This window comes from Dendrobium catenatum, unplaced genomic scaffold, assembly GCF_001605985.2.
Source record: "Dendrobium catenatum unplaced genomic scaffold, ASM160598v2 fragScaff_scaffold_1347, whole genome shotgun sequence".
Lineage (NCBI taxonomy): Eukaryota > Viridiplantae > Streptophyta > Magnoliopsida > Asparagales > Orchidaceae > Dendrobium > Dendrobium catenatum.
Window position 1 is genome coordinate 192,670 of NW_021319809.1, and position 12,766 is coordinate 205,435.

Sequence of the window (12,766 nt, forward strand, 5' to 3'; positions counted from 1 at the left end):
TCAATATATTTTACTAACTTTATTGATCGGAATAATAAAAAATTATCTAAATATTAATCTAACACAAAATAAAAAAAATTTTAAGTAGTATATTTAATAAAAAAAATAATTTTAAAATTAAATCATAATATTTTGATATTATGATCAAAATTTTATTTGAGCATAAAGGCATAATGAGATAGCCAGAAAATTGTCGCTCGCGTATATTATATATATCGTCTAGCATGCTATCATCAGAGTTGATCGGAAATTGGAATGGACGCGGCGGATTCAAATAACCCGCATAGAAATATCGACGGGAGCCTTTCGTCCTCGTTTCTCTACCCGTTCGGGCCATCAGTTTCGAAAACCCAGCGCGGCGTTCCTGCAAAACCCTCGATAGACGGAGGCGCATTTTAATTCCGCGAAGAAGCTTCGTTTCTACTCCAATCTCTTCGTCTCAGGTAATCGTTCTATCTTTTACCATGCCTCTTCGTTTTAGCCGCTGTCATGCGTAATCTTGTTTCACCGCGGTAAGAAGCCCTAACGAGCCAAAAACGCCATATTTCTTGTTTCGACTGGTAAGTGGGAATTTTCGGTGCGGGCAGGCTTGTTTATTAATTATCTTGTTTAATTTCACCTCGAAATTGCATTCCTTATTTGCATGTCTAGCATCATCTATTTCAAGTAATCTCAGTGAATTGTGCCGCGTTTATTAATTTAAATTTTAACGTCTTACTGTGAATATCATATGAATTTTCTGATGTTTATGTACAATTGTGTTTTTTTGCCTGCTGATCTGCATAGACATTATTGATTTTCAATGTGTGCTGCATTAATTTTGTTTTATTTTAATATTTCTTTTGGCTACAGCATGGACCTGCAATGGGGAAATGATGATGAATCAGAATCAATAGGCATTGAAGATGAAGACTGCAATGTAATCCTTCGTCCTTGTTGTTATCTGCATGCTGACAGAATTTTTTTTTTGAGAAATTTATTTCTTTTTTCTTATGTAACCATTTTTTTTTGGATTGATATATGCTCGTGCTTTATTAGTTTTTATTGCTTCTGTGGATATATACATCAATTCAAATGCAGCATAGTAATAAGTTGATATATTCACTGATATTAAGTGGTTTTCTCTCGAGTGTCCTAGGCAGCTATGTTACCCTTTAGAAAGGAATCCATGTCTTGTTTCTGAGACAGGAGAACGCTAATTTGGCTCAGAAGTTAGTATTCTGCAAAAAAGTCTGTTGGTTTTAGTATGATAAGAAAACCCCACAACTCATGAGTCAACTTTTGTGTTCAGTCAGAACAGATCTTTCATCATTTTGTAGAGCAAAATACTTGCATACCTTTCTTACTTGGAATATGAACTAACTATACAAATTAGAACTCCTATAATAACCCCAAGAAATCTCAACTTCCCCGGTTATCTAGTAACATATTTTGCTTGTTGCTGTGTTGAGCGCAAGATATCACTGCAATTATTGTTACATCATAATCATGGGGCTTTAGAATGGATTATGAACTATTCTGTTTGAAAACTGAACTCATGAAATATGAAAATGCACAATTTTTTGTGTATATTTTGAAGCTTCTAAAAGTACTAGCAGAAATAACAACATAAGTTTAGGTCATTGTTTCTAATTTCAGTTGTTTCAATCAGCAAGTACTTGGTTCACTCTAGTTGATAGAAAAAGCCAAGATTTTTGCATGCCCAACTCATAAGTTCTTGTTTCCCTCTAGTTGATAGAAAAAGACAAGATAATTTTCTATTTTGACGAAGTGAACAAATTAATTCCAATGTTTTATTTGTATAAATGCAACTATATTCTTATCTTTGTTATTTTGATGATCTAAGATGTTGCATTCATCACATTTTGGAAAAAAGATATTGTTTTCCACATCTCACATGAACACTTGTGTTTCATCACCACACATAAAATTTTTTTTGTCAACTTTTTGATTGGTTGGGATGCTGGCAATCTCTTTAAGCACCTTAAAGCATGTTTTCTAGATATCTTGACAATTGAGTCTCTTGATAGTATTATTTTTCTTTTTCATGAATACGACATGCTATGATGCACCGACACAGACACGACACGATACGGACACGGGACACGACATTTTTTAAAAATATAGGACACGGGTGCGGCGTGGACACGACATAATAATTTTTTAATATAATATATAGAAATTAAGATGAAATTATATTAAAAATGACAAGCAATAATAAATTAATTTCATGATAACTTGTTTAGATTATAACATAAATATGTTTAGTACAAAATATCTACTACAACCACAAAATATAAGCAAAAAATTATTTAGTATAACATGAAGGCCCAACTACTCAATAGAGAGAATGATAGAATTATATTCAGAGGTTGATCTTTGGCCTTCAATATCATCATCATTGAATATCATTGCTTTAAACTCTGGTTCATCTAGAGAAAGATTTCCAACCTCTAATAATCTCATATCATCAAGACACTCGAACCCATCTCCAGCAACATCGCACATCTTGTTATCACATGTCATATAAAGTGGGGCTTTTCTTGATAGAAGACGAAGATTTGTATGCACATAAACTAAATCTTCAGCTCGTTGTGGAGTTATTTTATTCCTCTTCATTGATTGAATAAATGAGTATGTGCTCCAATTTCTCTCACAACAAGAAGAGGACGATACTTGAAGTTCTGCTTGTTTTTAAAGTTCGTAAGTTATTTGTATGTAAAGATACCGAGCGGTACCGAGCATGTACCGAGCGGTACCGAGCATGTACCGAGCGGTATCGAGCTTGTACCGAGCTTGTACCGAGCATGTACCGAGCGGTACCGAGCATGTACCTAGCAATACCTAGCGGTACCGAGCATGTACATTAGCTTTTTTTTTTGATAAGTTTCAAAAATCAACAATTAATATTTCAGGCGTCAAGAGTCAGACGTCAATGCCATTTATCAGTCACCGAGAGAGGAGATGAAAATATCTTCACTGCCAAAAAGAAATGAAAATGAGAATATTCGATGATTGAGAATTAAGTGCGGACGTTGATTTGATGTTGTGGATAGGAAATAATAAATTTAGTTTAAATCCCGCAAAATACAAGAAATTATATTTTAAAAAATTCATAAAATATTTAAGATACGCGTGTCGGACACACGTGTCCAATTTGCATTTAATATTTTTTAATCGGACACGTTTTTGGCGTGTCCGACACGTGTCAGAGGAGTGTCGGACTAGTGTCGTGTCGGACACTGCACGCCTCTTTGAGGAGAAGTGTCGGTGCATCATAGACGACATGCAATGTCATTTTGAAAAATGAGATAGCGAATTGCTGCAATGTGAAACCTGTAAAATTTGAATATATTTCAATGTGATTTAGGGAGGTTTACTTTGAATTTTCACATAATATATATATATTTTATGAAATGAAAGGTTATTCAGGTAGAAGCATAGTTACTTGTTTATATAGCAATTTGTATATGTGATATGTGAAAGTTCGGTGTGTTGTGTGCTGAATCACTGCCCTCTAAGTTTAAGTTTTTTTCACTTGAGTTGCTTATGAGAGTTTGGAAATGAAAATCTTTGCTCGAGGTGATAGATCAATTTATGGAGCAAAGTCCCTTCCCACAGTTTGTTAGGATTGGAGCCAATGCTCTTTGACTAGAGCTTAGTGTCATACACAGGCAAAAGAGCTGAATTCTATGAAAGAAATGACCAAATTTGGAAACATTGAATTTTATACTGAATTGTTTTAATATATTAGCTTTATATAAGAAATGTAATTCATAATGGATCTCATATGTTTCTCATTCTATTGCAACTCCTAGGCGGGTGTTGTAAATGAGTTAAATGTGCTCTTTAAATTTTGTAAATTGGTGTTTTGTTCATTTATGTATTTGTATTATAGTAGTTCATGGGACTATGAGTTGGCATGAAGTACTTTGCCTTTAGAATATCTACAATATTTCATTGTTGCCATGATCTTCTGTTAGTTTTGAAGAATTACTTTGTTGAAAAGAAGGGGTAAGATTTATCCATTACTTCAAATAAATTACATTTTTTTACTCTTTGCACACAATTTATTTGAGCAATCTCTACGTTCATCTGTTTTTTCTTTATTCAAGTAAATGCTTTTAAAATTAGATGAGGATATTTGAAATTTTTTCATAATTTTGTACTTTTAAAAGATTTTATTTTATACTCACAGATCCTTATTTTCTATCCAGATTGACTCAGTCTTTGAACAAGAGAGATGTGGGATATGCATCGACATTGTAATTGATAGAGGGGTGCTTGATTGTTGTGACCATTGGTATGTTCATGAGAAAAATAAACAGTACTTTCACTATACCTTCTTAATTGAAGTCCAGTCTTGTATTTATCACTTTATTAAACTGTAATTTCAATGCTAAGACAAAAGGTTATATTTAAAATCGTATAATTATTTAGAGTTACTAAAATTAAAGGCTATCAGTTTACTTTTCAGTTTTTGGCATTATATTTTGCGACCTTTTTGTTTATTTTTTGATAGATCATTATCCAACAGGCTGCTCAATAACTTATGGGCTTGACTGGGCATTTTTTGAAATGCTTCACATACTCTTGGCTAGTGGCATTATCAAGAAAAAACAAAATGAGCACAGCGTTAATATATAAAAGTGTTGTGTGAACTTCAAACTTTACTTGCTTTTATGCCACTTGTCATAGTTAATCATTTTACTATTATAGAACCATCTTTTTGTAATGCTTGTTTTGAAGATATGTAACCTCGATGGAGTTGGTAAGTTTTGGCTTGATTGAAAGACAATGGACTAAGTCAAGTTTAGTGTGCCTCAATAACATGCCTACATCAATGTTTAAACTAATGAAAATTACTTGTTGTTTGCTCTAAAGTGCAAGCATTGATACGGACATTACAACATATAAAATATTTAAGATTACTGGATTTGCCACTCAAAAGTTATGTGATTTTCTGTATGGGTTCAAACATATATTTATATATATATATATATATATATATATATATATATATATTCATTACTAATAACATCCTAAAAATATCATGTTTTGTTAATAAGATAGCTTTAATAGAAGACAATATGTGGCATTTGGTTGAGCCTGCCATTGGGTGGTTTGGTTTAGGCCATCTTAATTTGTCCTTGCTAGACCTAGGCTAGGGAACTTCACTTGGCTATCGCATCTAGAGCGACCCATTTGAGAAATGAGAACCCAGTGGATTGGTTTGTATGATAGCTCCTTGTGGAAAACCCCATTAGTGTCTTTGGAGCTGATGAGGATGGTAGTTTAAAAATTTTTTGTGAGCTCAAAATTGAGAATGTACTTCTTATTTTAGAGTAGGGATCTTCATGCACTAGATATGCCCAATGTTTGTTTAGTCACTCCACTGCAATCCCAAAAGCTTACACACCTGCGATTATCATATTCCACAATTTTGCTGAAGGTGGTAGCCATCTCTTGAAGTGCTATACCTTTAATCACTATATAAAATATTTTCTCATGCTTTATCGGCTAGATGCATTTCATTGGCCACAAAATCATTCTATAACCTCTTTGATATCCTTATCTATTCTGGATTGTAATGCTGCTTGCAATGACGGACGCCATTACCCTTTAAATTTCACAAATCAATGCTAACTATTTGAGGCTCATATTTGGCTTGCTATTACTTTATATTGTCACCATCACTTCATATTGCAGATCTCTAACCATGCAAAGTCAACATTGGGTTAATATCGTATGCTGCTTGCTCCCTACACTGCACATGTGCTCTATTACTTACTAGTTAATAATTTTCTTTGTTAATTTGTGACTTAAAGTTCTATTGATTATTGCATAATTTTGATTTTACAATGGTTGATAATTAGCATAATATTTCTTGTCATATGTACCGTTCATTCAATTAATGGAAAAAAGTTTTTTTGAGCTCTGATCTTCAAAGCGAAAAAATCTATTATGTTTTGAATTGCTCTTTGATTGTTAACAATCTTGAGTTTTACTTTTTTATTTTATGGTTCATTTATTGTATTTGGATTGCATTGACTATTCGAATTTCTCTTTAGGTGCATTTTCCTGTGTGTGTTTGAATCCTACCCCCACAAAAGCTGCTTAAGCATGTATTAGGCGCTTATGTTATTGGGATTTGGGAAAATTGAAAGATTAGTCTGATTGTTCTAACCTTTCTCCCTTATATTCCCCTTAGCTGTCTCATTCTCTCCTTTCTCTCTGACCCTCCCCCAAGCATGTCTCCTCTCCTCTCCATCTCTATATGATGTGAAACAATCCCATGCGAAAATGATTTTCTTAATGAAAGTTTGCACGCTTAGATTTAGAGGCAATAATAAGCAAGATCTTATGCGGAATTGAACGATAAGATAAATATTAAAAGGCACTTAGCTTTGGTTAAATCACATGAATAAAAGTAAAGTTAAAAAAAAGATAGCCAACTTAATCCGACATTGCATACATGGATCGTTCCAACAATAAATTCCAATAATAACAATGAGATTAGCCGGTATGAGAAGATCCCTTACACAACTCTTCATATTACTAGGTTATAGCGGCGAATAATTGACATGATCTTCATGAATCCATTAATACTCATAAACGAAGAATAAACTAGGAAGATAAGAGCGTTAGGGAAAGAGTTTCACCCAAGGAATGAAGTAATACGACGTTCCAGTGGTGCTTTGTTGGTTGGATCGGAAGTAGGTGGTGCTTGACAGCTTCTTGGATGACTTGCAAATATGGGTCTTCAAATCAGCAATCCACTTAGCCTCAATAGTCTGGACAACAACCTGGAATAGCTAGGGAATTCTGGATGGCCATGGAAACCTTTTGGTTGAGAGATAATGTGTAGATATGCATGCAGAAATATGTGAAAAGCAATCTGGCCTTCAAGGAGCAGCAGTTTTGCAGAGGTATTGGGCCAGAATTCAATGATGAAGACGTCTCAAACTTCTGGACAACAGGATCACTCCAGGACAGTAGGATCACTCCAGAAGGAACTCTGTTTTCAGCCTTCTTCTGGTGCAGGACAACAAACAGACATTTGGGGGAGAGGGGAAAACAGTCTCAGATTTCCAATAAAATTTTGAAGGGAATTTTCAGATCTCGGTGGACTAGATTGTAGAGAAATTGGAGGAAGTAAACTAGCAGTAATGGTGGAGAGAAAGCTGAGATTAAATTCCCACTCAAGGCCCTTGAATTGGGGAGCTATCTAGAGTGAATAGGAGAGGGGAGTATCCGTTTCCAATTTTAGGTTTTTTTTTTTATTTTAATTTCCCACTCAAGGAGAGAGAAATCTGAAATTCAAACTGATAAAAATCTGGAATTAACTATGTGAGAGGAGGCATTAAAGAGGTATTTAAGTGGTGGTGATGTGGCAATTAGAGAGAGAAGCAATGAGGATGTGGTGGCCGGCCATAGGAAGAAAGAGAGAGGCTTGGGTATTAATGAGGTGGGGACCACAATCTAATTTCAGTTTTAACAAAAAATCTGAATTTAAGATTTCAGTTTTCTAAAGAGGAGTTTCCTAATAGGAAGACAATCAATTGGATTAATTTGAATTTCAAATTCGAAATTGAAATTCAAATAAATTGATTGCATGAATTAGGGAGAAAAATTAGGAAACATTTAATGCTCATAAAACTTTGGAATTTCAAATTTGAAATTCAAAGTAAGGGGGGCCGGCGGCTAGAGGAGGGTGGCAAGGGGGCGGCCAGGAGGCGGCGGCCTGGTGGCCGGCGGTCTGGGCGGATTAGAGGGGAGGCGGCAGCAAGGCCTGCAGGCCGGCGGGTAATGGGGGATAAGGAGAATTGGGATGGTGGAAGTAGACCACGAGCCACGGACTCTTCCAATGACTGGCGGGGATTGCTTTTGCCCTCACCTTGGGCTTTCCATAGAACTCACACAGAGATCTAGGAGAAAAGAACTCACTAAGAGATCTTCAAGAAGGAACTCACAAAGAGAACACAAGAGCCAAATTTTCATTCAATAATCATCCCCTTTCCAAGAGGAAGGAGAAGGCTTAAATAGCCAAATACATGAAGGAAAAAAAATAAAAGACATAATTGCCCCTAGGGCAAACATAAAACAAAGCCCTCAAGTGAGGGTATAAATGGAAAAGTACAAATAACAAATAAAATACATGAAAATAAATAGACACGATCGTAGCCGTTGATCTTCGATATCCTCATCACTATACCTGACAACACCTCCTCCCTCAACCGCCTTATACAGATATCAGAGGAGAAAGTTCCTTCTCGGCATCCCATCTCATGCAAAGGAACAAAAAGACAGATTCACTCAGCCCTATCATGTATTTCCACTGGTGCTATATATTTTGTGTTACCAGCTGATCGGTTCATTCTTTCAATGGTTACCCATCCATACAAACCCATCTTACCCTATTTCTATTTCACCTTTTTAAGCATACCAATTCCAACCATCCCGTCATCTTAAACAAGATTGAAGGACGTGACATGCAAGAATAAGTTGTATTAATTATTCGCTAACATTGAGGTTTAGTATTGAATTGTGGTTCAATCACCATCAAACTCTAGTTGATTTACTACTCTCTCCCCTTTTTTAATGCCATGTTCCTGCTTTTAAAACTTGGATATCAGTTCTACTCCCATATCGTCATGTAATAGACCTTTGATTTGTATATTATTTAGCATATTTTCATAATAACAAATTTATATTAATTTCTTATTGGTGCTACCAGCTGGGAGCAAAAAAAGAGGCTTGTAAAATATTTTTTCTTCGTGCAAACAGGTTTTGTTTTGCATGCATTGATAACTGGGCTATCATCACAAATCTCTGCCCAATTTGCAAGAATGAGTTTCAACATATTACGTGTCTTCCGGTGAGTGATTATATGCAGGCTGGTCTTCTTATCTTTGTTCTAATGCCCTATTTACTATCCATATAGCTTCTGATATTCATTTAGTGAGGATTCAGTATTTGGCAAATTAGTTCCTATTTCTAAACATCTAGAGTAATATTGACCTGATATTTTTTGAGTTTATGCATCCTTTACCTGACTACTAAAGTTGCTATCTAATTCTGTCTGTGTTGAATAAAGGTGTATGACACCATCAGAAGTATCAGATTAGAGGAACATCCTCCTTCCAGGTGAGTCATTTTTCTGAATTGTTATCTCAAAGTAATGATTATATGAAAATTACTTACAGATTATGCAGATCTTACTGGTAAAGATTGGAAATGCTGAATCTACATTTCAACCTGAAATAAATGTGATTAGGTTGATAGTGCTGATAATGATGTTTGTACTCAATAGTAATTATTGGTAATTCTATTTTATTATTTTTAGCATATTTTGATATTTAGTTCCCCAAATCTTCAAGTTTTGTGTTGTTTTGTTGGTTACAACTGACTTCAATTAATAGAAATTTGACTTCACCGTTTACACTTCCAATTTGACTTCACCGTTTGACTAACATTCTCAAATGTGTGAAATCATTAAACATTGAAACTCTCATTGAGTGGTTTATAATGAAATTTCTGATCAAAACAACATCATTTGCAACCACTATTATCCAATGACATTCAACATAGATGATTTCATTTTCCTTTGTATTCTTTGCTGCACAAATATTTTTTAGAGCATGATTTAAAGTGTGCACAACACATGGAGTCCATAATATATGAGGATAAATTTGCTCCACCAACAATCATGCAGTTCTACACACCAGTGCGTTATCTGTTATAACCTGCACAACATTTGAAGGCCCAATAATGACTATCTCATTTTTAATCAAATTGGCAATGAAATATTTATCCTTGTATTCTCCTTCATAATTCACAGCTTTAATAAACATTGGGCAATTCTCTGTAACGACCATGAAATTAATGAGTGGTCTTTTTTGATGATCAGTCCAACCATCACACATCAATGTGACTCCTTTTTCTTTTCACACACTTTTTGTTGGTTCAAGTAATGTTTCAATATGTGCTCTTTTTCTTTCCAATAATTTTGATATTAATGCATTGTAGCCAGGTGGAACATAACCTGCAAGGTTGTTATTATATGCAAAAATAAATGCTTTTTTGTAATGAGGATTTTTTGCAAGGTTGAAAGGAAGTCTAGCTGAAAAAAACATCCTTGCAATTTCACTATCCAATTCCTCTCTTTGCTGCATGTTAAAAGCCTTCTCTAAAGCACTACTGGCAACTCCTTTTCTTTTCTTTGAATCATATTCACTTCTATATGATAATGAATGATCAACTCTAACAGATGAGGAAGAAGTGTGGGATAAGCCATGGATAGATGGCAAATGTATCTCTTTAAGAAGTGCCATTTTAACCCTATATTCAGCTTCATCAACTTGTCTGTTCAATTCAATCAACTGTGACGTAGTAATCTTATGACACATTTTAATTCCATGGCCAGAAATCTTAAGTAGATGCGCTTTCACACTAGAATAAGATCCTTTGTAGGTGCCACCACAATAATTGCATTTGAATGATACATTCCCTCCTTCAAAATTTTTTCCTAACTTTGTAACATGAATCCTTAATGGCTTATTAGTTTCTACAGATGGCTCTTTTGAATCACTACCACCAGCACTAAAGCTCATTTTGCTTTTAAATTCACTGGTGAAGTAGAAGAAATAAAGGCTTAATAAATTGGGTGGCGTATTGTAAAACAATTAAAAATTGACAAACAAAGTTAAAAATCAATTAAAGAACTATTGGATTATGCGTTATGACTATCAGACTAAAAAACAATTAAAAATTTGCAGCTATGCCGGGGGTCTAAGGGGTGCTGCCCCTGGCGCGGTTCGACTTGCCAGTGAAAGCGCAAAAGGCAGTAAAAGCGCATTAAATAAATAAATTTTTATTGTAAGAATAATTTTAATCCAAAATAAATAAAATATTTAAAAAAAATATACTCTTCTGATCACAAATTTACGGAATCATTGATAAATAAAGATAAATGGCGAATGGAGAAAAATGGCGAAATCAACTTACAGGTTTGAAAAATTTTCTGTGGTTTGGCGTCGGCTTACCTCGGCTGCACACAGAAACTAAGAAGGATGGCTTGTTGCTTACGGCCAGAAGGGAAGACCAAGGGTGCGATCTCTAGCCGACTGCTGCTTGCAAGAAAGATCTCCAGCCGACCGCTGCTCGCAAGAAAGATCTCCAGCCGACCGCTGCTCGCCTCAATCGCTCGGTAAGACCATGAATATGAATAGGAATACGGGATTAAGGCGAAGATGAAGACTCGGGCGTGAATCGACTAATATGAAATAGCGGGATTAGGGTTTTTTTTTTAAATTTGTTTAATTATATAATAGCTGGACGCGTGTGTCCAGTTTATTTTTTTTTTATAAAATGGGACACACTAATGACGTGTCCGACACATGTCCTCGCCGTGTCGGACACGTGTCCGTGTCCGACACTGCATGCCCTCTAAAAACGAAGTGTCGGTGCATCAGAGTTTGCAATACTCTTACTAGCTATTGGAATTAATTGGATGTCTTTGAAGAACTGTGGACGGGATGAAACTAAGTATTGATAGATTATTGAGAAAGATGGGATATCAAAAGTCCTTGAATTAAAAAAAATTGAAGAAGTCCGCATTAGGATATTTGGAAAAAATCCTTCAATTTATTTGAGAATTATTCCCTGAAGTTTATAGAGAAGTGATTCACAAAAAGATCATGATGCTAAACCAAGGGGCTCCTGCTTATCTTGAAGGTTCGACTCTGGCCTCTCACAACTTTTATACCTCTTTACAAGGAAAATGGTCATGATGTGATCATTGTCAGGAATTTGAACACAGAGCAGAAACCTGCTAGAAACTGCATGGGAAGAGACTGAAGAGAGTTGATTGTTTGAAAACATAGTTGTCTTCTCTGTACAATCAACATATTCTAAAAAAAACAACACAATCTCCTTTCAATCACGAGCAAATTGATATGTTGAAAAAGGTATTTAGCCAACTCCAAAATTTGACTACACTTGAAATCGAATCAATGTGTACAATCAACATATTCTCAAAAAAGCAACACAATCTCCTTTTTTACTGCTTCTTAAATTAGATTTCTAATACAAAAATAAAAAATTTTGCACTAAAAAATGATTTAAGAAGCAGTAAGAAAGCCGTCTCAAATGAAGCCTAAATAGCAAACAATAGATTGATTAGAACAAAATTTAAGTATAAATATCCTGTCAAACATAAAAAATGACAAATTTAAATCCTATAAAATCTTATATCAATAGATTTGAGCAGGATTTAAGTATAATTTAGTCAAAATTCCACTAAATAGCAAAAATGATAGCTTTAAAGCCTACAAAAAAGTTAAATATTTTATTTTATTTTTAATATTAATTAATTAATATTTAATTGCAATTTTAGTTTATAAACCTTAAAAAAATAATTATAAGTTATAATTTGAAATTTATAACTTGTTAAGAAAATTGCGCGTAATATTTTTGCCTTACACCATATGCCATTATCCATGCATAGTGCGTGCTATTTTGATGTGTGTTGCCTAGAAAATAGCACCGTATGTGCACTGCGCAGTACCGTTTTGCATCATTGACATGTATGGTTAATATATAGTTTAGGAAATGGAGATTTTATATGGTAATTGTATTATATTATCACAACTATTGGAACACTACTATAATAAAATCACTGGTTGAAGTGGTGCATAGGTCATAATCAAAGATATCTGTAGACACCCTTAGCGATGCATTTATATTATAATTTTGTTGCGTCATT

The 12,766-nt window shown here is 34.5% G+C and overlaps 1 protein-coding gene across 5 annotated transcripts in view; it reads left to right on the forward strand.

Moving 5' to 3' along the window:
* The first annotated feature begins 214 nt into the window (after nt 1-214).
* LOC110097057 (uncharacterized protein At4g10930) overlaps nt 215-12,766 on the forward strand; it is a 60,166-nt gene continuing 47,614 nt past the window's right edge. For all 5 annotated transcript variants that reach the window (XR_003702449.1, XR_003702451.1, XR_003702450.1 and 2 more), the window contains exons 1-5: nt 215-443; nt 853-919; nt 4,218-4,303; nt 8,788-8,878; nt 9,098-9,147. Coding sequence is in view for 1 of the 5 variants with exons in the window: in XM_020823276.2 (XP_020678935.1) it covers nt 854-919; nt 4,218-4,303; nt 8,788-8,878; nt 9,098-9,147 (293 nt within the window). In the remaining 4 variants the exon portion in view is untranslated. The remainder of the gene's footprint in view (nt 444-852; nt 920-4,217; nt 4,304-8,787; nt 8,879-9,097; nt 9,148-12,766) is intronic.